The 24,092-nt window shown below is 32.1% G+C and overlaps 1 protein-coding gene across 5 annotated transcripts in view; it reads left to right on the plus strand.

Annotated features, from left to right (window-relative positions):
* The window catches only part of LOC114328206 (rho guanine nucleotide exchange factor 11), a 767,005-nt gene that overhangs the window by 191,337 nt on the left and 551,576 nt on the right, over positions 1-24,092 (plus strand). For all 5 annotated transcript variants that reach the window (XM_028276988.2, XM_028276990.2, XM_028276989.2 and 2 more), the window contains 4 exons: positions 851-997; positions 6,192-6,404; positions 11,706-12,176; positions 19,778-19,889. In XM_028276988.2, coding sequence (XP_028132789.2) covers positions 851-997; positions 6,192-6,404; positions 11,706-12,176; positions 19,778-19,889 — 943 coding nt within the window. The remainder of the gene's footprint in view (positions 1-850; positions 998-6,191; positions 6,405-11,705; positions 12,177-19,777; positions 19,890-24,092) is intronic.

Raw genomic sequence — 24,092 nt, forward strand, 5'->3', positions numbered from 1 at the left:
CCACAGTGATTCTACATTGAATTTTTCCTCGGTGATTTCCTGTGGAAAATGTTTTGGTGTTAGTTTCATTCTTATTTTTGCTAGGACTAATTTGTGTTCACTCCCTGCGTCTGCCGAGTTTAAAGTTCGAATATCTAGAATCTGCTCTGGGTGGATTTTTCTATTAGTGACTATAAAGTCAATCATAGATTTGTGCCCCCTGGAGTTTTCAAACGTATATTTATACTGAAGCTTATGGTCGAAAAATGTATTATTGATTCGCAGTTCGTTAAAAGCACAGAGATTAGCCATGAGTTCTCCATTTGAGTTGACATGGTTTTCATTGAATCTTTGTTTTACTCCTGGAACTATTTCATTTCCGATTCGTGCATTAAAATCCCCCATAAGAATTAAGTGTTCTTCATGAGGTATATCGTCCAGGATGGTTTGCAACTGTTCGTAGAATGCCTCTCGTTCCTTCTTAGGTTTGCAGTCCTCGGGGCTATAGATAGATATAACATTTAATTTTTGGTAGTCCATTGTGATGTTCATATGTATTATTCTTTCGGAGACGTAACGGCAGTTACTTATGTTGTCTTTAAATTTTTTATGGACAAGTATACCTACGCCTGCTCGTGCTCGTTCTTCTTTCTTCACTCCACTATATGCTAAAATATATTGGTTATAGTCTCTTTGACCTTTACCTTTCTTCTTGGTTTCTTGGACAAAAAAAAACTAATAGAACTAATAAAAATTAATAGAAATAACTAATAGAAAGAAATAATAGCACAAGGTTTTAATAGCTCAGTTGCCAATTTTAGGAAAAGCCGCTCATTTTGCAGCTAAATAATTAATTCTTTTTTGTTTTTAGAGCTTCACAGACTCTCCCGATACTTCATTTCGAAGTAATGGAACTAGAGTTTTAGCCAACAGTTCTCCCATTCATGCAGCTACTCCTCAAACTTCCCAACAACCCATCATGAGTATGGAGGATGATGAAATCTCAGATCAAGAAATTGTAAGTATACTTTTACTCCTTATTATAATGCACAGTGTCAATGTGAGTATGGTCAATAATCAAAAAGATCTCAAAAGTGCTAAGCCACTTTGATCAATGAAACAAGTGATCATGCCTCAGAAATAAAAAGACGAATAGAGATTGCCAGATCAACATCTATATGAATGAAACCACTCCTACCTAACGTGCAGAAATTTAAATTTGGATATAAAAGTTACGCATCATTCCCTATACATATACATATTTTCAATGTTATTATATGGAGTTGAATATTAAAAAAATGTAACTTAAAAATAATTCAGGCTTTCGAACTCTGTTTATACAGAAGAATATTAAAAACTTCATGGACTGATAGAATTACAAATGAAGAACTTCTGGAGAGGGTTGGAAAATAAATATATGACTAATCATCGCTATCGGGACCGTGCAAATTCGACAAAGCGACACCTATTTCTATGCTCTGCAACTTTATTCTATTCGCACTTTTAATTATATTGGCCAATTATATTAGTCCTGGTTACTGGATAATTGTCAAGGCCATAGTCCAAAAAAATAATAAGAAGAAAAAATAAGATTCAGGTTATGTTATTAAAACGTAAACAATTGTATGTAGCAAATAAAATTAGTTATTAAAATGCAGTACTGCAAGCAAAATACAATTAATTAAATTTACCTTTATATAATAATTGCATATCATATCAATATTGTGGAGCAACATATAATTTTTCTTCTTCAATGACATTAGATATGAAATGTACGTCAATTTGACAATTTCAATTGACAATATGAATTATTTAAGAAAGTTGCAATATTTCTCCGCTATTCGCGCACGATCTTCCAAGTACTTGCACACCGCGAATACTGACACGAAAATTAGCATATCTGGTCATTGCAATAGAAGACAGAATTATTGGTTAAATAATCTTTGTAATTGGTATGAATGCAGATAGAGTGATTCCTTTGGAGCAGCAACTTCCCAAAATTAAAATAACCATTATGATTGCCAACCTCTGTAGGGAGACGGTATTCTAAGAAGAAGAACCTCTTTCTGGTAAAGGACAACTGTTATTGCTATCCATTTGGCCAAACTGTACAAAATATAAATCTGTTGGAAGGGGAAGAAAAAGTCGTTACAAAACGTAAGAATAATTATGAGCATAAAAAGATCAACAAGAAGTGTTAAAATCATTGCTACAATGGAAGTGAAATATAACGGTAACACAATAAGAACAGTTAAGTTTACAGCACTGGGAAGGAGATTCAAGATGAGTGGAATCTATCATACATGTCCTCCATTTTCCACAAAGGTGACAAAAGTTTAACAGATAATTATAGAGGGATCGGTGTAATGCCTTCAATAGCAAGATTTTTTTACACGGTTATAAAAGAAAAAATAGAACAGCACATGGACCATTATGGCGAAGAACAAGACTGATTCCGAAAAGCCATACCATGTCTAGATCATATATTTATCACGAGACAAGTGATGAAAAAGACAAAGAGAAATATCGAAACACATATGACCTTTATCGACTTGAAGAAAGCATACGATAGCGTGCCCAGGAAATAACTTTGGAAAGCAATGAGAAAAATGCATCTTAGAGAGAAATTGGTGAATATAACATAACATCTGTATAAAGAAGCACAGGTGCAAATAAAGTTAGGCAATGAAATAACAAAAACAATCATCGCAGGCAAAAGGCCTCCAACAGCGATGTGGTCTATCACCTACACTTTTTAACATATACATAGAGCAGGCTTTGAAAAGTTGGTATAGAAAATGTGGAACAGTGGGCATATCAGTACAAGAGAATATATCTAGGGCCGGCAGACTAAAGCACATAAGTCAAAAAAACCGATTTTTCTTTTAATACATGCACATGTCCATATATTTTTTCTCCACCGACTGACTCAAGCACATAAGTCATACATGTTTATTTCACGTTGATTTTAAGTAGCGTACTTTTTCAACCTTTCAATTCCTATAAATCTATAGGCGTTAGAAAGAACATAAGTTGACTTATGTGAAAAAGTACAACTGATCTATTCAGTTTTGCTGATTTATAAGTATGACTTAAGTTGTTAAGTACCTCAAGTACTTGACGTTATGGTCTTACTTGTTTAAGAATATAGAGATATTTAACTTTAGCTACCTACTTAAAACATGGCTCAGAGAGAAGCGATATTCAATGAATATTGGCTAATGAGTACATACAAAAAAAAGGTCTGCTTACATGTCCTCATTAATAGAGATTAAAGAAATAGCTTCTCAAAGACAACGCGAAATAGACCCTGAAAAACAGAAATTTTGTATGAAGACATACCTATACATATTTTGTTGTAATAGATGGACTGCGTTAAGCTATTTGTAGGGGGTGGCAATGAAGAAACAGTCTTCAGTAGGTGGTACAAAAATTAATGATATGCGTGGAACAACTTACTGTACCTAAAAATAAAATATCCGATGACAAAAGGAAGGAAATAAAAAAAAACATATTTTGTCTCTTCTGTCGTAAGAACGTCACTGCGCCAAAAAGAGTACATCAAAGAAGTATTTGCCTTCCATTCTAACGATCACCAACATATATCAACTATTTGTCTATCAAACCCCCTTCAATAAAAACTTACAGCCAAGAATTTAACAAATTAGGATAGTGTTTCAAAAACCCCGCGTTGATATATGCTACACTTGTGATAAGTTTAAAATACAAATTCAACTTTGTCAAGATGAACAAACCAAAACTGAAATAACTTCGCAACATGATAATCATAAAATGACAGCAGATCAAGCTTACGAATCTAAAAAAAAACGACACACAGATGTATCAAAATGATAGTACCTACCGTACAAGTGTATACATGTGATTCACAACAGTGTTTACCGACTCCCATCATTGACTTCTTATGTAGCTTTTTATAAACGTCAGTTGTGGACGTTCAATTTGACCATACATAACAATAAGACCGGAAAAGCTGTATGGTATGTGTGGTATGAATCTACTTCTGCTAGAGAAGCGAATCAGATTGCATCTTGTCTCTTTAAACATCTTCAAACAAATCTACCTAATAACACAAGAAGTGTAATATTTTACTCTGATACCTGTGGAGGTCAGAATAGAAATTCTCACGTGGGTTCTATGTTTACGTGGGCTGTACATAACTTCAGTTAGAGAGAATCGACCATCAATTTATGGTTCCCGGACATAGTCATTTAGAAGTTGAACAGTTCATGGGATAATAGAAAAGAAGAAAAAGAAAACAGAAATCCAAATATATTATCCTCATGACTGGAGTCAACCTATTAGGCTAGCAATAACAAATTTCAAGTTGTGGAAATACTGGCTTTTTGGACTTTTGACTTTGTTATTAAGAAATAAAGAAGTAGATGGAAAGCAGGTTAAATGGTTGGACCAAAAGTGGCTCCGCTATGATACGAAATTTGGAATGATATCCTACAAAGACACCTTACAAATGGAATCAGAACTTCACAAGATACATTTAAGCAGGAGGCCATCTTAATGGCCTCCTCTTATGGGTCACCCCCAAAATCTCAACTGTCATTAACACGCCTAACTTCAGGCGCAACTTTAATACATCATTGATTCAATTTCTATAATATTCTAAATATTTATTTCTCTTAATATCATGTATCCGAGTTGCTGTGAATATGATAGGTCTTATCCAACTTAGTGCCTATGCTTTTTGGGTACATCAAAGTTGGTAGCGTGAAGTTAGGCGTGTTGATGACAGTTGATATTTTGGTCTGCACCGTTTATACCTAATAACATTCCAGTTGTATCACTATTACCTTTACCTATTTCAAAAGAAAAAAAGATGACTTAGTTTCTAGAATACCAAATGAATTATTTCCATAAATTTTATATAAATTTGTCTAGTAAGGAAAATGTAAGTAATATGGATTAATGGAAGAAAATATTGTGTTGTAACAAACTAAAATACCTAGTTGTGCTGTGCTTTAGTCTACCGACCCTACATATTACAATCACTACTTTTCGCCGATAACCAAGTCATTTTTGCACAAGACAGGGAGGACATGGAATATATGACAAGGAAATTAAAGGAAGAGTATGGGGTATGGGGATTCATGTGAACTTACATTCTTACATCATTCATATGATGTAAGACTTACATATTTGGATATGTATTTGGATCCGAGGTTGCGGATTTGAAGGTTAGAAGAGACTATTAAGAGTTGTAAGACTTTAAGTATTTAGGATCAAAATCCACAAGGAAAAGAAAAGGTTTTCCTGTAGTTGGCTGTATACCATCAATCACAAAATTGGAAAGAAATCCTTTGTAAAAGGTATAATTTTTTTTTTATTATTATTAATTAAAAAGGGATTTTAAGGGATTTTTAATAAAAAAAAAAAAATTTTATACCTTTTACAAAGGATTTCTTTCCAATTTTTATTTAGGATCAATGATACGCCGAGATAGTACTTGTCTTGTATTAAAGGTATATAAATGAAAATAGCACAGCGAATACAAGTCACGAAAGCACTCTATGGAGTTATGCTGCAATAAGCTAACTTGTAGAAAGAAAACAATTCTGCTGTCTTATTATGTTACCGTAAGCTAGGCAGAGTCTTGAAAGAAGGAACCAAACTGGAGAACATACATTGAAGCGTATGGTTCCCTCTATTTGCTGACAGAAGTTAGTTGACGATGACATACTTTTCTCCACTTAAATTCACACAATAATATTCCCTATGTCCAATGTCCTATATATCAATGTATATTATACATTGAGATAATTGTGGCATCTGCGCTAACCTGTGTTAGTTAAGCTTCTGTTCGAGTACGAGTTTAGGTGCAATAGAGCTGTTAGAACGAATATAATCAGTGAGTTTGGAAGCAAGACTGTCCTTAAATAAATCAAAAACAAAGTTTATGATTAATGAGTTAATAAAATATTTTTTTTAAACTATTTTACACAGACACACTTTTCCCATTCCCTTACACCAAAAATATTTGGCTACTACATTGTCATGTTTTGACGTACACTTGTGTCAGCCGAAATGAATTATCAATTTTGAGATTAATGCTAACAACGCGCAGTTGCCACAATTATCTCAATGTATATTTCCTATGTCCAGCAGAACGATTTACGTACTGTATATTATGTTATTATATTATTGTCTAAATTTTTCATAATTGTTATCTAATTTTTTAGAGCCAATTGGAAGACCATGGACATTTTAAGTCATTGTCCAGACTTTGGGAACATTTACCACATCTTGCAGTATTTATGAACTATATACTGTCGAATTCTGATCCTAACGGCCTAATGTTTTACCTTTTGACTGACCTGTATAAAGAAGGTAACGCCAAAGAAATGAGGAAGTGGGCTTTCGAAATTCATTCCTGTTTTCTGGTGCCTGGAGCGGTTAGTATTATACTTTATATTTTAATAATATAGCATTCATGTATTTAGGCTTTTTTTTCTACCTTAAAAAAATCGAAGAACTATCTGAAATGAACACTAATTCTGTCAGTTTCAATAACATACACATGTGTTCTTATTATACTTTTTAATAACATCCAATAGTTTTCTTCAGTGGCGAAAACTTTAAAAATAATAAGAGTCAAATGAGAGACGGGTGATACATGACAACAAAAACCAAACTGAAGGTGTCATTTATAATGACACTTTGCACAAACAACACTTATTTTCAACGAGATAATGATTTTTACAAACAAGATTTTGGATTAGCCATTGGTTCATCATTATCTCCATTATTAGCAGATGTTTTCCTGCAGTAATTCAAACAAAACATTGTACACAAACAAGACAAACAACTCGCAGTATGGTAGAGATATATAAATTATGTGTTCTCCATGTGGCATAACGGACCAGAAGTATTGAATAAATTTCTGATGGACATCAACAGTAAAAAATAATCAAATTCACCATCGAAAACGAAAACAACAACTCACTTCCTTTTCTGGGTGTGGTCACAAAAGAGAATACGGGATATGCAACCAAAGTTTTCACAAAAACCAACCCACATCCACAGATATTTAAATTATCACTCAAACTGCAACATAACATCAAAAAGGAAATTATAAAATCAATATCTTGCATAGCACTATCTACTTCTTCTCTCACAAGATCTTGGTCTTCCGCTTGTTCTGCGGGGATGGGGATCCACTGCAACATTCGCTTTGGCTGTCGTTGATCATGTATCCTTTCGATGCCCATACTGTTTCATCCATTCCCAGTCCCAGGGTGTAGATGTCTATTCTCCGATGTAATTCTCTGATGTAGTTCTCCGATTTCGGTATTCCTTACTCTATCTTTTCTAGTGAATTAGCAACATCTACGCCAACAATTAATTTCCATTGCTTTATTTTGGATGCTCCTTTTTGAAGTTATACTTCTTTAGGCGCGATTGAGGGTGAAAATTTATTAATCTGCGCGCATGCGCACACAGACAGTATGGAGTTCGTTACCAAATGTTTTAATTTATGTATGTCTCAGTCCAGAAAAGGTGTGGAAAGGATATATTAGTGTTTTTAATATATTTTTCTATAAACGTGTTAAAAATGCAATTTATAGCACTCCATAGGAGCGTGCACCAGTGCTTTAAAAATTTTAAGGCACTGCAGTTAAAAGTGAATTGTCAAATTGTGAAACGTCAAAATATTTATATTTCATTTATTAACATTAATATTAATAATACAACTTGCGCAATTTGAAAAAGGTGGTTTAAAAGGTTTTTTTTTAAATTTAATTTAAACTGTATTATTGCATTTTTAACACGTTTGTAGAAAAAAAAACTATTAAAATTTGTTAGAATAAAAGTAGATGTTATTCTATAGTTGTTATGATTTACGTATTGACAGTATAGGCAGTTTTGATGTAATGTCAAGAAAAATATAAAAATGGAATGTCAGTCAAGTTCAAGTAAAAGTTTTTGTAGGTATTGTCCTGTAATTGAGAATGAATAAATTATAATTGTTGATATATAAGACGTTTGTAGAAAAAATATTGTATGATATAGGTGTTAAAAAGTAGGTACATTTTTAAGGCACTCATGTGAATTGCAGAATGAGCGAAGCGAATCTTTCACATACGTGCCTTAAAATTGTGCTTTTAACATTTATGTCATAAATAACTATTATTATAATTTTTGTGTACTTGGACTTGTCTACCTCGGGAATAAGATAATAAGTAATATTTAAAGTATTTTATAATTCACTTCATATGTTTGTCACTATGTCTGAGAAATCTTGTAGCCCGTATAAACAAAAGGGTATAGCTCACTGGTAGAGCGTTGGGCTGGAGATCAAGAGGTCCTTGGTTCAAATCCTGGTGTTTTCTAATCTTTTTTAATTTTTGGTATTGTTTTAATAAAAATTTTTGGAAAGTAGTAAGTAAAAATTAATTTAATCTTTAAATAAAATACAAATAAACTGTCCGAAAGTATATTTATTTCATTAAAATCATATTTAGAAGTATAACTTCTTACGTGCGTACAAAGTACACACACATTCTTTTTCTTTTGTATTACTACAATTAACAGAGAGAAAATAAAATTAATGATTTAATCCTTCTTGTGTATTCAATAGTGATTAGACAGTCTCTGGAAATCATAAAATGTTTACTTTTTTTATTTATTATACAAAGCTCTGAACCATATTTAGCACTACTTTCTATGGTACTTATCTAAATTTTCATGTTCCGATAGGGTTATTCCAAAGTATACTATTCAGTTGAAGCATTGCTGAATTACCTTCTCCCATTCTAGTTATTTCTTTTGTATTCCGACCATCACTTGTCATGTTGATATCAAGATAGTTATAAACAGGGTTGCAAAAAAACATGTTTTTTTTTATTTTATACAAAACAAACGTTTTTTTCGTTTTAAACGGTTTTTTTTGTTTTAAACATGTTTTTTTTTTGTTTTTATATTACATGTTTTAAACAAATAAAACGTAGAAAAAACATTGTTTAAATCATATTTTCTTAAAATGAGAAGGATCTTTTTGAGGAATTAGGCAGCACAGATACATATAATAACTTATGACTGTTCGGCCCATATATTGAACTTACTTGCCCATGATATAGAAGTGCCAGGAATAAAGAGTAGTAAAAAAATTGCAAATATTTCAGAAATGTACATAAAAAATACATTTTGCTATCACAAAATGCCGAGAAGCTGGTGATTCTGCTCTTGTATTGCACCAGGATGTTCATTGGAATACTTTATCGGAATGCTTAGAAAGTTAGTTGGAAAACTGGCCAATATTATTTCACGTTTGCTCAAACAGTATTGACAAAGATGTAATAAAGCTTGTAAATGATACAAATTTTAAGACAAATGCCTAAGACTAGGTATTTATAAAAATAAAGTATATTGCAGGGACAAAGTCCAAATACTTGCACTAAAGGAGAGGCTACAGAGATATGACTATAACTTCTGGAAGCATTTCAGCCTGTACATGCAAATAGCGAATTTTTGGTAAATGTTACGAATAAAGTGAAGGAGCTTATGGAAATGGCATTGATCCCGGTTCATTTTTTGACAAAGGACCCCGCAGAAACCTTATGGGAAATGGCTCTCTGTCAAATGCTCTGAAACTTTGGGTTTTGGTAGTCCTTGATGTGTAGAACAAAAGACTCCATGGGCGCGTAACTCCAAAAAATCATGGTTTCAAAATACAAGCCTCTGAAGTTATAGGTACAGTAAGGACGTGTAAGTTGGAATAAATTCATTGGAGATAAATTACGAGTCAGATCGATTTTTATTTTTAAATTACAATTTTTTGGCATATATATCATACTAGTGACGTCATCCATCTGGGCGTGATGACGCAATCGGTGATTTTTTTAAATAAGAATAGGGGTCGTGTGATAGCTCATTTGAAAGGTTATTCAACTCTCTATCCATTAATATAAACTGTTACATAATTATTTATACAAGGTGCCCAAAAATTTTGTTTTAATTAAATTAATTGAGTCAAAAAGAAGAATGTATATATGTAATTTATTTAACTCGAAATACATGTTACTGTTGCCCGCAAACAGGAAAAAATGTTTATTTAATAAATAAATATTGTTTTTCGCTTAAATTCAATATTAAAGCTGCCACCCACCTGCCTCTTAGCAGTTTGAGCATTTAATTTAAGCGAAAAGCAATGTTTATTTTTCAAATTAACATTTTTGTCCGTTTTCTGACAGCAGTAAAATGTATTTCGAATTAAATAAATTATATAGATTCTTCTTTTTGTCTCAACTAATTGCATTCAAAAAAATTTTTGGGCACCCTGTATAAATAATTATGTTAATATTTATATCAGTGAATAGAGAATTGAATAACTTTTCAAATGAGCTGTCACATGACCCCTATTTTTATTTAAAAAAATCATCGATTGCGTGATCACGCCCAGATGGATGACGTCACTAGTATGATACATATGCTGAAATATTATAATTTAAAAATGAAAATCGAGCTGATTCGTAATTTATCTCCAGAGTCGGTCGCTCATTCTCGAGAAAATGAATTGATTCCAACTCAAACGTCCTCACTGTACCTATAACTTCAGAGGCATATTCACAAAGAAAATGAAAAAAACGCTTGTTTAATTTAAGTGTTTTAAACATGTTTAAAACAGTTGATTAAAACAAAATGTTTAAAACAAAACAACCCTGGTTATAAACATAATTATAATCAGTTTTTTTATTTGAGTGCCTCCTAGTTCTTCACCTCCCACCACTACATACTCTGAATTATTTGATTAACTCCACTTGGTTTATACTATGTTGATCTTCTGCAAATATTACTATTTTCTTTTCTAAATATTTAAACCCCCTCCTTCCCCCCCCCCCAACTAAATCTTAAGAACGTAGGTGCGCAATACAGCAAGTACTTTGTGCACCTTTATATTTTTTGTCACTTTTTGTCCAATCTTTATTGAACTCATCATATTTTAGTGGAACTCCCTCACAGTACATAAATCAGTGGAATTTTCTTGTACTCTAACACCTGCCACAGCTTGACTAATGGGAGACTAGCATTATGCTTGTTAAAGGTCAATAAATATCATGTGTGTCTCCATATTGTGTTCCATTTCTATTGTTTGTTTTAGACAGAACCATTGATTAATAACTACAGGAATATTTATAATCAATGACAGAACTCATTGTGTATATAAGAACGACCAATACGAAAGCCAATTTGATCTCGAACGCCTTCCAACAATTCGTAGCCAAAAAAATGAAATTCTGCTCGATATTCTGTCACAATTTTTCATAAGAGTCTACCCACGTTTCCGGAAATATTAAACTTAATCTATTACGTTGTTTTCTGTCTGTTCTACTACCTCTACTTGTTTTCCAGGTTCCTTTATTTCTTGCTTCTTGCGCCACCCAAATAATTATATTTAGGAAATTTATTCCACGTCTCGTCTACATCAGGTCACAATCCTAAAGCAATAAATCTACCCGTATCCTCATGTATTCTTACAAAACTCTCTTATTGTTGTTATAAGTCTTTTTTTAATCTAATAAATTATTGGATTCTAAGGTGAACCGTTGGGAATACCTAGGACAGTAAAGTAGCAAATTTAGTTAAATATAAAATGCTGGTTAGTCTTAGGATGAGGTGCATAGTTAATTTAATAAATAATAAAAAAAATAATCTTTTTTTGTTATTATGGATATTTATTTTTCTTATTTTTTTAGCCACTCAGATTGGGCAACGTAGACGAAAATATCGCACGCGAAATTGACGAAGTGCTCACGAGGGAATTCGACAAAGAAGAAATTCTCCGGAAAATCTTCTGGAAAGCACGATCTCGAGCCAAAGAAGAATTAACCAAACAATTAGCTGACTTTCAACAAAAACGAACCGCAGGATTAGGTACTATCTACGGTCCCACCGACCAAGCCCTCGCCGAAGTTTACTACGATAAAACGAAGGAGATTAAATTGTACGAAAATTTATTTTTGGAAAAGCTGGATCCCTATTTGGAGGAGATCGAGAAAGAGTGTTATGATACCAGGAGGTATTATATGGCTGCTGCCCTAACGACTGTGCTTAGTAGAATATTTCAAATTCGTCCACCGGCTGCCCATGCCTTAGATAGGTGCCCTACTTTTGTTAATAAAGAAAAGTCGTTTAGGACGAAGTTTATTGGAAAATATTCTCGAAAGGTAAGGATATGTATATCGTTTAAACGTATTTATACCACTAGGTGACCGTATCTCAATCGCCATTTCTTCTTATCGTATACTATATCTTCTTCAATGCAATCTCTTTTTTCCATTGCTGTTTTTATTTGTCCGTTCCATTATAAACTAGAACATACTCTTTTCCTCCTTATATTTGGTTTCCATTTTCAAGTTCTTAGCGGCATTTTGTCTCGTCCATTCTTCGCATATGTCCATACCAGAGTAATTTTCGTTTTTCTATTTCATCAATTAGTGTTTTCTTGACATTCATTAGTTCTCTAATTCGTTCATTTGTCACTTTGTCCATTAGTGTTAATCTGCAGCTTCTTCTCCAAAACATCATTTTCATTGCATTTATAGCATTACGCTGTAATTACTATTTTCTGCTAATTTTAATTCTTATTTTTTAATAACCTTTCGCAAAACGAAATGACAAAATTCACATGTAAATACAGGGCAGATGTTAAACGAAACGTTGAACAGATTGTATAAGATTAATGTTTCTTTCAAAGAAACATTTCTTAATTGATTACGATGTCCCAGCCTCCTAATGTCAAAAATTCTTGAAATCCATAAAGCTTGTCGATTTATGGCTGTCTCTGTTTTATCTAAGAAACCGCAGATCATTTGACATAACAGTTGGGGGTTCGTTTCGAGCCAGTCAGTTTTTCTACCAGCGTCTGCATAAGGCACACCCTTCGAGCGTCGATATTATGTAGGTCAACAACACACTGCTTGTTTACACACAATAAATAGAATATTCCCGTTCGTTGTTTATTTATTTTTATTACATTTATTTCAATTAAATTCCGCAACTCACCCATCGGAATACATTTATTGTGTTTTCCATTCTTTTATTTGTTACCTACGTTTCTGAGCCACACAGTGAGCAGCTTTCCACTATTGTTTTAAAGGTTTGTTGTTTAGTTTTGCTTGTAATATCGTCGCCCCATATAATCGAGTGTACTTACTTACTTACTTAGTCCTAAGCCTTTCTACCTTTAGGTCTAAGGCTGGTTAATTAGGAGTTGAGTTTGGCATTGTAGTCTCCAGGCTTTCCGATCTTGCGTTAGGTTTCTTGCACTTTCCAATGTCAATCCCTTCTTCTCGACTTCTTTCCTGATTTGATCTACCCACATAACTCTTGGTCTTCCTCTTTTGTTTTTCCCCTGCACTCTCGTATCGAACACTCGTTTTGTAAGCCTCTCGTTCGACATTCTACACACGTGCCCGAACCATCTAAGTTGTCCCTCCACTATTTTTTCATTGATTGGTTCTACATAGTTTTAGGTTTTGTCTAATAGTTTCGTTTCGTATTTTGTCTGTCCTCTTTCTGTTTGCTATTTTCCTCAGGAACCTCATTTCCATAGCATTGACTCTGGATATGATCTAGTGTAATTGTCGGGTAATTGTCTTAGACCATGTGGTGAGACCGCTCCCGTCTGAAAAAATTTCTGATTCTGTTTCTGTGTGGATTCCTATTCAAAAATATCCCCTTTAAACAAATCTGAAGGTGCCGGGCGGAATTTTTGGGCAGAAATAGTTTAAACAATATTTTTAAACAAATACAAAAGATCACCTTTTTTGACTCGAAGAATATTTTTTTAGGGTTTTTGGGTCATTCTAAACAATAAAGGTATCTTGTCATTTTTCTCAAAAGATGATAATTTTCGAGTTATAGGCGAATTGAAATCTGAAAAATGCGAGAATACACATTTTCAAGGCGTACAAACTCATATTTAAATTAGTATTTTTGAGGTTGCCAAGTACTTGTAGTTAAAACATTCATTTTCAAGATTCTGCAGACTGATCGGGTCTAACTTCAATTTACATCGTTGTTATTTAATTGTTAATTATGCGTGTCCATCCGATTTTTTGCCGCACGCACTTTTTCCAAAAATCTCCTACTTTCCTCCGAAAAATATATTTTTTTAGATTTTTCGGTACATTCTAAATAAATAGGTTTCTTGTCATTTTTCTCAAAAGTTAATAGTTTTAAAGTTATAAGCGATTTAAAATCCGAAAATGCGCTTTAAATCGCTTATAATCAACTATTTTTAATGGGAATAAGCCACAGTTTTACCAAAAAAATGATTTTATAAACGTTTCGAAGCCCAAATCGGGTTTCGTTGTCAAAATACAAAATACTACTAAAATAAACAAAAATGTTGTTGCTAAGTAAAAAAAAAATTTTTTCTAATAATTTATTTAATCTGACTCATTTATATTGGCAATTCAGACGTATATTATACATTTTAAAGTAGAAGACTTTAAAATGATATCGCCAATATTTATGAGCTGCTTTCCTGGGACGACTTTACTAAAAGATAGTTCATTCGATTACATGAAATCAATCCCAACTCAAGAATATCCGTCACAAAAAAATCATAGCATGTGATCTGTCTTTAAAAAGACAACCAAATGCAACGGTGGCACTGAAATTCTCGCGTTAGAGATTCCATAGTAAATCACGAGGGAAAACCAGGAAAAACCTCGTGATACTACCCCGACATCGTAAGTATTTGGTCTTACATTTAATTTACTTTCAAAAAACTAATACCAAATTCTGACTTTAATATGTTTAAATTATAAATAATATTAATAATACATAGATATACAATAAGTAACACTAAAATATAAAATTTGTACTAACTCGATATGTTATTGACTTACCAATCGTGATATTTTCTTTGTATTGACTTCCTCTTTGAGTATGGGTAACCACATCGTACTGCATTCTACCGAGGAATTTACGACGCAATTGGTTTCATTTAGCATAATCAGAGCCGCTTCTTTGATTTTTCTCCTTTTACTATTTGATTCTTTCAGGACTATACTTGAATCTCTCCACTGAACTCTATGTTCATTATCCCATGCGTGTTGACATATTTGAGATCTATCAAATTCTCTATTTTTAATATAAGACTGATGTTCACTTATTCTAACGTTTAATGGTCTTGATGTTTCACCTAAATAAAATTGTTCGCATTCACAAGGTATTTTATAAATGCAATTCTTTGTTCTTTCACAGTATGGTGGAGATATCTAGATGATGTGTTTTCAATATGGCCTCATAGATCAGAATTGTTGGATACATTCCTGAATATTATAAACGATCAAGAAGAGACAATAAAATTTACAATGGAAAAGGAATACAATAACACTTTGCCTTTCCTCGATGTTTTAGTCTCAAAGAAGGATACTGGATATGAGACTCAAGTGTATAGAAAACCAACACACACCAACAGATATCTCAATTACAAATCAAATCACAGCATCAACGTTAAAAAGGGAATCATTAAATCCTTATATGATAGAGCCAAAATTACTTGTTCTAACGAAAATTCATTTTTTGGAGAAAAATAATTGTTAACATCTGTTTTATTAAAAAATTATTTTCCTTTATCGTTTATAAATAAGGAATTGTCAAGATTGGATCGAATGGAACAGAAGAACTTAGAACGGGATCCTACAACATTCACAAGAAATAATACGAGGAAAATATCAATACCATATATAAAAGGACTATCCGAGAAACTTAAAACAATAGGAAATAAATTCAACATTTCAACAACATTCAAAACAACAAACACATTGAGATCTATTCTATCTTAAATTAAACCTAACAATGAACAAGAAAGAACAAAGAATTGCATTTATAAAATACCTTGTGAATGTGAACAATTTTATTTAGGTGAAACATCAAGACCATTAAACGTTAGAATAAGTGAACATCAGTCTTATATTAAAAATAGAGAATTTGATAGCTCTCAAATATGTCATCACGCATGGGATAATGAACATAGAGTTCAGTGGAGAGATTCAAGTATAGTGCTGAAAGAATCAGAGAGTAAAAAGAGAAAAATCAAAGAAGCGGCTCTAATTATGCTAAATGAAACCAATTGTGTCGCAAATTCCTCGGTAGAATGCAGTAGGATGTGGTTACCCGTTACCCATACTGAAAGAGGAAGTCAATAGAAAGAAAATACCACGATTAGTAAGTCAATAACATATCGAGTTAGTACAAATTTTATATTTTATGCTTTTTCTCATGAGGATCATTCAGTGCTTCACAGTTTTTCGATTTCTTTCTAACGCATTAAATTGTATGTGACAGAAAAAAACGCACGTCGGTGATTACATTTTGTCGGTGACATTTATAACATTTATTCTAGTTGTCAATAGATGGCGCTATAATCGAAAATAATTATTTACCAATTATATAATATATCTACGAATATAATCTGTACAATTTATAAGACTATACAAATCAAAGAAAATACCATTTTATAAATGCAATAGACAAAACTGATTTGTTTTTATGCCAAACTGCAAATAAAATTTGACAACTGTCAGATTTAACTAAAATGTCATGTTAGAATAAATGTTACAAATGTATATTATCACGGACTTACCTTTTTTCTATCATTTGTGACGCACTGAAAAATGCTCATGAAAAGAAGCATATTATTACTTATTGTATATCTATGTATTATTAATAATATTTATAATTTAAAATATTAAAGTCAGAATTAGGTATTAGTTTTTTGAAAGTAAATTAAATGTAAGACCAAATACTTACGATGTCGGGATAGTAGAGAGATATCGCAAATGCAAACGATAATATCGTGTCAAGACGTAAATAACGTATAACGTTCTATTTCAGCACAGGCAACAAGAGAGTTATCGCAAATGTTCTGGGGCGGGGCTTAACGTTATTATGACAACCGACGTTTGGTATTACAATGTAACCTAGAAATTAATTTTGAGGAATACTGTAATTGTTTGTTTTTGAAAAATGAATTTGGATATTGAGCTGGTTGACATGCATTTTAATTTTAATGATTTAACCAACAATAAATATAAATAGTTAGTATAAAAATAATATAAAATATCTGAATAAATAATATTCTAACCACAAAAAGTAGTCTATTGTAGACAAAATAAAAATGCACGTATTTCTCAACATAAGATGATTCACAGTATTTAGTTTATAAAATTTGTATTCTATACATTATTTTTATGTTTCATCCCAAATGTCAAATTAGCGTTAACGTTATTACCGTCCCTTATTTCAACCTAAATAGCGGGACACGCTATCCGGTATTAGCGTAACATTCATTCTGCGCTTGCGTACATGTCAAAATAGCGTATTCCGCTATTAGCGTGCGATAAAAATGCATTTGCGATATCTCTCTAGTATCACGAGGTTTTTTCCTGGTTTTCCCTCGTGATTTACTATGGAATCTCTAACTCGAGAATTTTACTGTCATCGTTGCATTTGGTTGTCTTTTTAAAGACAGATCACATGCTATGATTTTTTTGTGACGGATATTCTTGAGTTGGGATTGATTTCATGTAATCGAATGAACTATCTTTAGTAAAGTCATCCCAGGAACGCAACTCATAAATATTGGCGATATCATTTTAAAGTCTTCTACTTTAAAATGTATAATATACGTCTGAATTGCCAATATAAATGAGTCAGATTAAATAAATTATTAGAAGAATTTTGTTTTACTTAGCAACAACATTTTTGTTTATTTTAGTAGTATTTTGTATTTTGACAACGAAACCCGATTTGGGCTTCGAAACGTTAATAAAATCATTTTTTTTTGGTAAAATTGTGGCTTATTCCCATTAAAAATAGTTGATTATAAGCGATTTAAAACGCATTTTCGGGTTTTAAATCGCTTATAACTTTAAAACTATTAACTTTTGAGAAAAATGACAAGAAACCTATTTATTTAGAATGTACCGAAAAATCTAAAAAATATATTTATCGGAGGAAAATAGGAGATTTTTGGAAAAAGTGCGTGCGGCAAAAAAATCTTATGGACACGCATAATTAACAATTAAATAACAACGGTGTAAATTGAAGTTAGATCCGATCAGTCTGCAGAATCTTGAAAATGAATGTTTAAACTACAATTCAAGTACTTGGCAACCTCAAAAATGCTAATTTAAATATGAGTTTTTAAGCCGCGTATTTTCGCATTTTTCAAATTTTAAATCGCCTATAACTCGAAAACTATCAACTTTTGAGAAAAATCACAAGATATCTTTATTGTTTAGAATGGCCCAAAAAACCTAAAAAAAATTTTTGAATAGGAATCCACAAAGAAACCGAATCAGAAATTTTTCAGACGCGAACGGTCTCACCACATGTAGTATCTGTCCTTTTTTTATTTTATTTATTGTATCCGTTTATCCCCAAGTATTTACATTCATTTGTTTGTTTTATGGAGTTGCTATTTATCTCCAGGTCTTTCGCACTGTTTCCAATGCCCATGTATTGCGTTTTATCATAATTAATTTTCCAAAGCCCGGCTCCCAAATTCTTCTTCTAGCTTTTTTATCATATAGACGGTGTCGTCTTTGTCTTCTGCTAAAATTATTTGACCATCGGCAAACAAAAGGCTATGGATGTAGTTGTCAACAATTTTAAAACGATTTATATACTTCACTTGTTCTTTCTGTCTCTTTGTCACTTTGTCCGAAAAATTTGTCACTTTTACATGGATGCATTGAGTTTTATTATTTCAAAAAGTTATATGTTCTTGTTCATTCCTTAAATTTTATTTCCACCCTTTCCTAATGATCTAATTATGGTATTTTATATTTATAATTTGTTTTTCATGATTAGTTTGGATTTATTTTTATTAACCACTAAAAGTTTTATAATATTGCTAATCATGTAACCATGAGCCTTTAGAAGTTTTCTTAGCCATAATATTAATCTACTACGACCTGAGCTTAATTTTCAACCAATTCTTTTGCAAATTATAATAATATTTATTACATAAAAATCTCTGCTGTAGTGGCAATTTGAATTTACCGAATATCTTATGCATTGGAATAAACCCCACTTACTACACTACTTTTTTTTGTTTTGACGATTTTATTTCCAATCCGGAAATCGTTTTCAAAATACTTGTGAAAATTTATTTAACTTCACTTGTGCACTGTTTACTGTTAGGATTTACGTACTTGATGAGTTATTTGTAAGGAAAATAATATGCTTTTGTTGTGAATTTTTATATTAAGTGGAACGGAGCAAATTGCAAAATTTTGACGCATGTCAAAATTTTCAATGTGTTTTAAATGTATTCATTTTTTTCGAAACCTGAGAAAACTAATAAATATTTAACCGCAGAATGAAATATAACATTATTACCGAGGGCCTAAAGTCCCTGAAAACTTCTATAATGTTTATATTAATAAGTTACAGGGGTGAAAATAAAAGAGAAAATTTAGTGTGATCTTTAATTGCAAATATTTTATTCAAAAGCAACTTTTTATTTATTTTAAGCGGCTTTCGGCCGTCGGTAATAAATTAGTCTTTCATTCTGCAATTAAATTTTTCAAAAATACTTATTACCTTTCTCAGGATTCGAAAAAAATGAGTACATTTAAAACACAATGAAAATTTTGACATGCGTCAAAATTTTGCATTTTGCTCTGATCCCCTTAAACATTATATTAAACAATGTATTAAACATTATATTCATATTGTTTCTCCTATATACTTAGAAATATTTTCATTTATATGTCTAGCATTGAACTATATCTTTTTTTTTCAGCTAAATATTATGGGCCATCAATTTGTAGCGCAACAATACTATACTGTGATATTTTGTAGCAACTGCCAACAAATATTATATGGAATTGGTCCACAAGGATACCAGTGCTCAGGTAAAGTATACATAACGTTGATAAGTTGTAATCTACTATAGAAAGAAGTGTCAAAAATATGATACATATTGTTTTGGCAGTAAGAAATACCGTAAAACAGACATATAAATCGGAAAATTTTTTTATTTAGAGGAAAAAATGTTATATGAACTGGTTGCTAATCACTGTTTCCAGGTTTCTACGTTGCGATTACACATGTTGCTTGGGATAGTTTGCATTTTCGAATGTACAGCTGGTTCCTAAAAAAACTGATACGACTAATAAGATTTGATTATTTTGAGCTGTGTATTTGATTGGTCTGACATTATATGATATTTATTATGACAGACTGTCAAAGTCAGTTAAAATAAACAAACTGACAACTGATTACATATGTTAATTCATAAATTGTAATAATTATATTTTTATATTATTTTGAATTTTTATATTATTTTGAATTTCTACATTTTATAAAGAGTATATAAATGATAGTTTTTACATAAAATAGAGTTGTTGTTATCATTTTTATTATTATTAAGGAATAAAACAAACGACTTAATTCAACAATATGTATATTAAAGCAAGAATTGTAACCAAATTAAAAGATAACTGGGCACTACCAGAGATAGCAAAACATTTTAACATAAGCAGAACCACAGTTTTTCTATTAATAAAAAATGGAGGGAACAAGAAATTCTCGAAAGAAAGCGAGGGTCTGGAAAACCAAAACCATTGTTTATATAGGGAGATAGTTGGTCAGCCCAATAGGAAAATTTGTTTGATTCAAATTAAGACAGTCACCAGATGTCCCCACAATTTCTGTCAGATTCGCAACGTCAAAATGCATAGACACCAAGTTGGATACGATCCTATTCATAACACCCCAACTCGCATACATATTAAGAAAAATAAATATATATGGAAGAATATATTTAGAAATTGAATTAATGGTGTCATGCTACTATAGATTATGTATATAATAGCATTACATCATTAATTCAATTTTTAAGTATATTCTTCCATATATATTTATTTTTCTTAATATATATGCGAGTTGGGGTGTTATGAATAGGATCGTATCCAACTTGGTGTCTATGCATTTTGACGTTGCGACCCTGACAGAAATTGTGGGGACATCTGGTGACTGTCTCAATTTGAATCAAACAAATTTTCCTATTGAGTTGACCAACTATCCCTATATAAACAATGCCAAAACTATACTAAATTTAGGCATGTAAAAATAAAATTAATATTTTGTAATATCTCCATCAGCAGTGATAACAGCTTGTAGTCTTCGGTCCATCTGCGTGAAAGGAACTATGAGATTGTCTTCTTCAGAGAGCTCTTCCCAAACCTTGCTTTCTTTCGAGAGTTTCTTGTTCTCTCCATATTTTAATAATATTAAAAACGGTTCGCTACGGCAGATAGTGACCAACCATCTTCTAATTTCGTTACAATTATTGATTTTAGTTCTTTGCCAGCATGTGGAGCCTTTTTTTGAGGTTGAACAGAATAAGTTATCGTGACAAATTTTAAGATTTGGCAGTGACAGTGACAGTATGTAAAAAATAAGTATTTATCCTTCAAAATACACTGCTCAATTTTCTACAAAATACGCTTTAAGAGTCTTATCAGTTTTTTTTTGGAACCAGCTGTACATTAGTTTTGCACTACTTGGTATATTTTTCACGCTGCCCTTTGAAACATTTTTTTACGGTACGTGTTCACGGTACCTCGTTACTTGCTTTGTTGCATGCAAGAAAATTTATATAGTCAATGTACGAATTAGGAAATGGCAAATATCCCGTGGAAGGTTTTTGAGGTTTGTATCAGATTTATTAAATTTTTGGAACTTTGAATAGGTCTACGAATTTCATTTTCAAAATTTCAGGATTTCATGCAGGGTGTCCAAAAAGGTTGGAACGAGTAATATCTTAATGATGATAATTAGAAATGTGATTATTGTGGCCTCTGCTCAGAGAATGTATTGTTATGCTCTGTATTTTCTCTCTGTCATGAGATTGATCAGCATATTCTTATTTTGATTAATTAATTAATTATTTTAATTATTACTTATGGAAAACAAAACCAAAATTAAATAAAACTTTCCAATAAAATTTATTCTCAGAGCTAATTTATTTTAATGTATTACCTTTGGTTTGTGGCTTCTAGTTTCTCTAGTTGCTTACTTCATCCAGGACAAAACAGGGAAAATAAATATACTCAATATCATATAAATTCTAGAAATATTATTTATTTATCCAATATACCATAAATATAAGATTTAAATGTATGCTAAAACTCAATTTTGTTGCAACTATTTCTTATCTAATAAATTAATCTTTAATTCTGCTATCTCCTTTTTTAACAAAATTTTCATTTAAATAATTCGTTAGACTGTTCTTACTATTATATAAGAAAAAACAAAATTTACTTTTCACCTTTTGAATAGATTACTTATTTCTTCTTTGAATTTATATATATATATATATATATATATATATATATATATATATATATATATATATATTCCTATTTTGCCACAGGTCATCCCTGAGGTCTCGCGCGCTCATCGCTTTCCGGATGCCGGTGGTCCAATTAACTTTCGGTCTCCCTCACTTCCGATGTTCAGGAGGTTGCCATTCCAGACATTGTTTTGGAAGTCTCGTCATTCATTCTGTTTACGTGTCCATACCAGATCAGTTGTCTTCTCTCTATATCTTTCATTATTGTTCCTTCTATTCCCATTCGATTTTTAATGTCTTCATTTCTGATATGTTCTCTTCTGGATATACGTAATGACCTTCTGATTGCATCCATTTCCACTACTTCAATTTTGTTTTTGTTTTTTTCTGTAAGCCTCCAAGTTTCAGCATCATATAATAAACTACTCTTAATCATAGTCTCGTAGATATTAAATTTTCTCTTATTCGATATTTGAGTACTCCAAAGAATATTATTGAGACATCGTTGCTCTTTTTGCTTGTATAATTCTGGAAGTAATTTCTTTGTCATCAGTTCCAGTTTTATCAAATGTTACTCCTAGATATTTATAATCTTGGCAGGCTTTAATTTTTTGATTATTTTCCATAGTAAGATGAATATCGTTCTCTTCTGAACCAACACATAAGTACTTTGTTTTATCTATATTGACGTCCAATCCCCATCTTGAATATTCCTCGACCAACTTACGCATCATGTATTCTATGTCTTCCCTGTCGTTTGCTATTACGACCTGGTCGTCCGCGAACTGGAGCGTGTAGAGGCATGTATTGTTTAGCTCTATGCCCATTCCATTTACTTTCCTCTTCCAACCTTTAAGTGCTGCTGCAACGTAGATTTTAAACAGGGTCGGAGATATGCAACATCCTTGTCTAAGCCCCTTAGTTACTGGAAAGCTGTTAGTAAGTGAGTTTCCTATCTTTACTCGTGAACGTGATCCTGCATATAGATTTTTTAATGCATTGGTGAGAGTGTAGCTTACTGGTGAAGCATGTAGAACTTCCCACATCTTATTTAAGGGTATGTTATCATAAGCTTTTTGTAAGTCAACGAATGTCAGGTGCACTTCTCTGTTTCTGGCTGTTTTTTTCTCTATAATTTGTTTTAAACTAAATACGTTGTCTGTACAGGAGCGGCCAGCTCTAAAGCCCCCTTGTTCTTCTTCTTCATATTGGCTATATTCGGACTCTATTAGGTCTCTCAGTATTCTACCATACAGTCTACTGAGTGTGCTGGTCACCGAAATTCCCCTGTAGTTTTCGCAATTTCGCTTATCTCCTTTCTTATGGATGGATGAGATATAAGCCATTTTCCATTCATGAGGCACTGGATGTCCATTTAAGAATTCGACGAAGACTTTTGTTAGCATTCGAAATAGCTTAGCTGTTCCATTTTTAACCAGTTCTGCTGGAATACCTTCTGGACCGCAAGCTTTACCATTCTTTAAGCTTCTCACCGCTTTTATCAGACTTTCTACGTCGATATTTATATGTTCTCCTTCTATTTCTATACCTGGTGTAGCTATATTTTCTAGATATTCGCCTCGTTCTTCTGTTAACAATTTTTTATAGTGGTCCATCCATTTTTGTGACTGTATACAGTGTATGGGTACTTTTTCTTTATCATTCTTTTTTACGGAATTTATAAATCTCCAAGCTTCTGTGGTTTTCCTGCCACCTATATATGTGTTTATCTCCATACATTTGCGATCCCATAAATCGT

The sequence above is a fragment of the Diabrotica virgifera genome, chromosome 1 (genome assembly GCF_917563875.1).
Source record: "Diabrotica virgifera virgifera chromosome 1, PGI_DIABVI_V3a".
Taxonomy (NCBI): Eukaryota; Metazoa; Arthropoda; class Insecta; order Coleoptera; family Chrysomelidae; genus Diabrotica; species Diabrotica virgifera.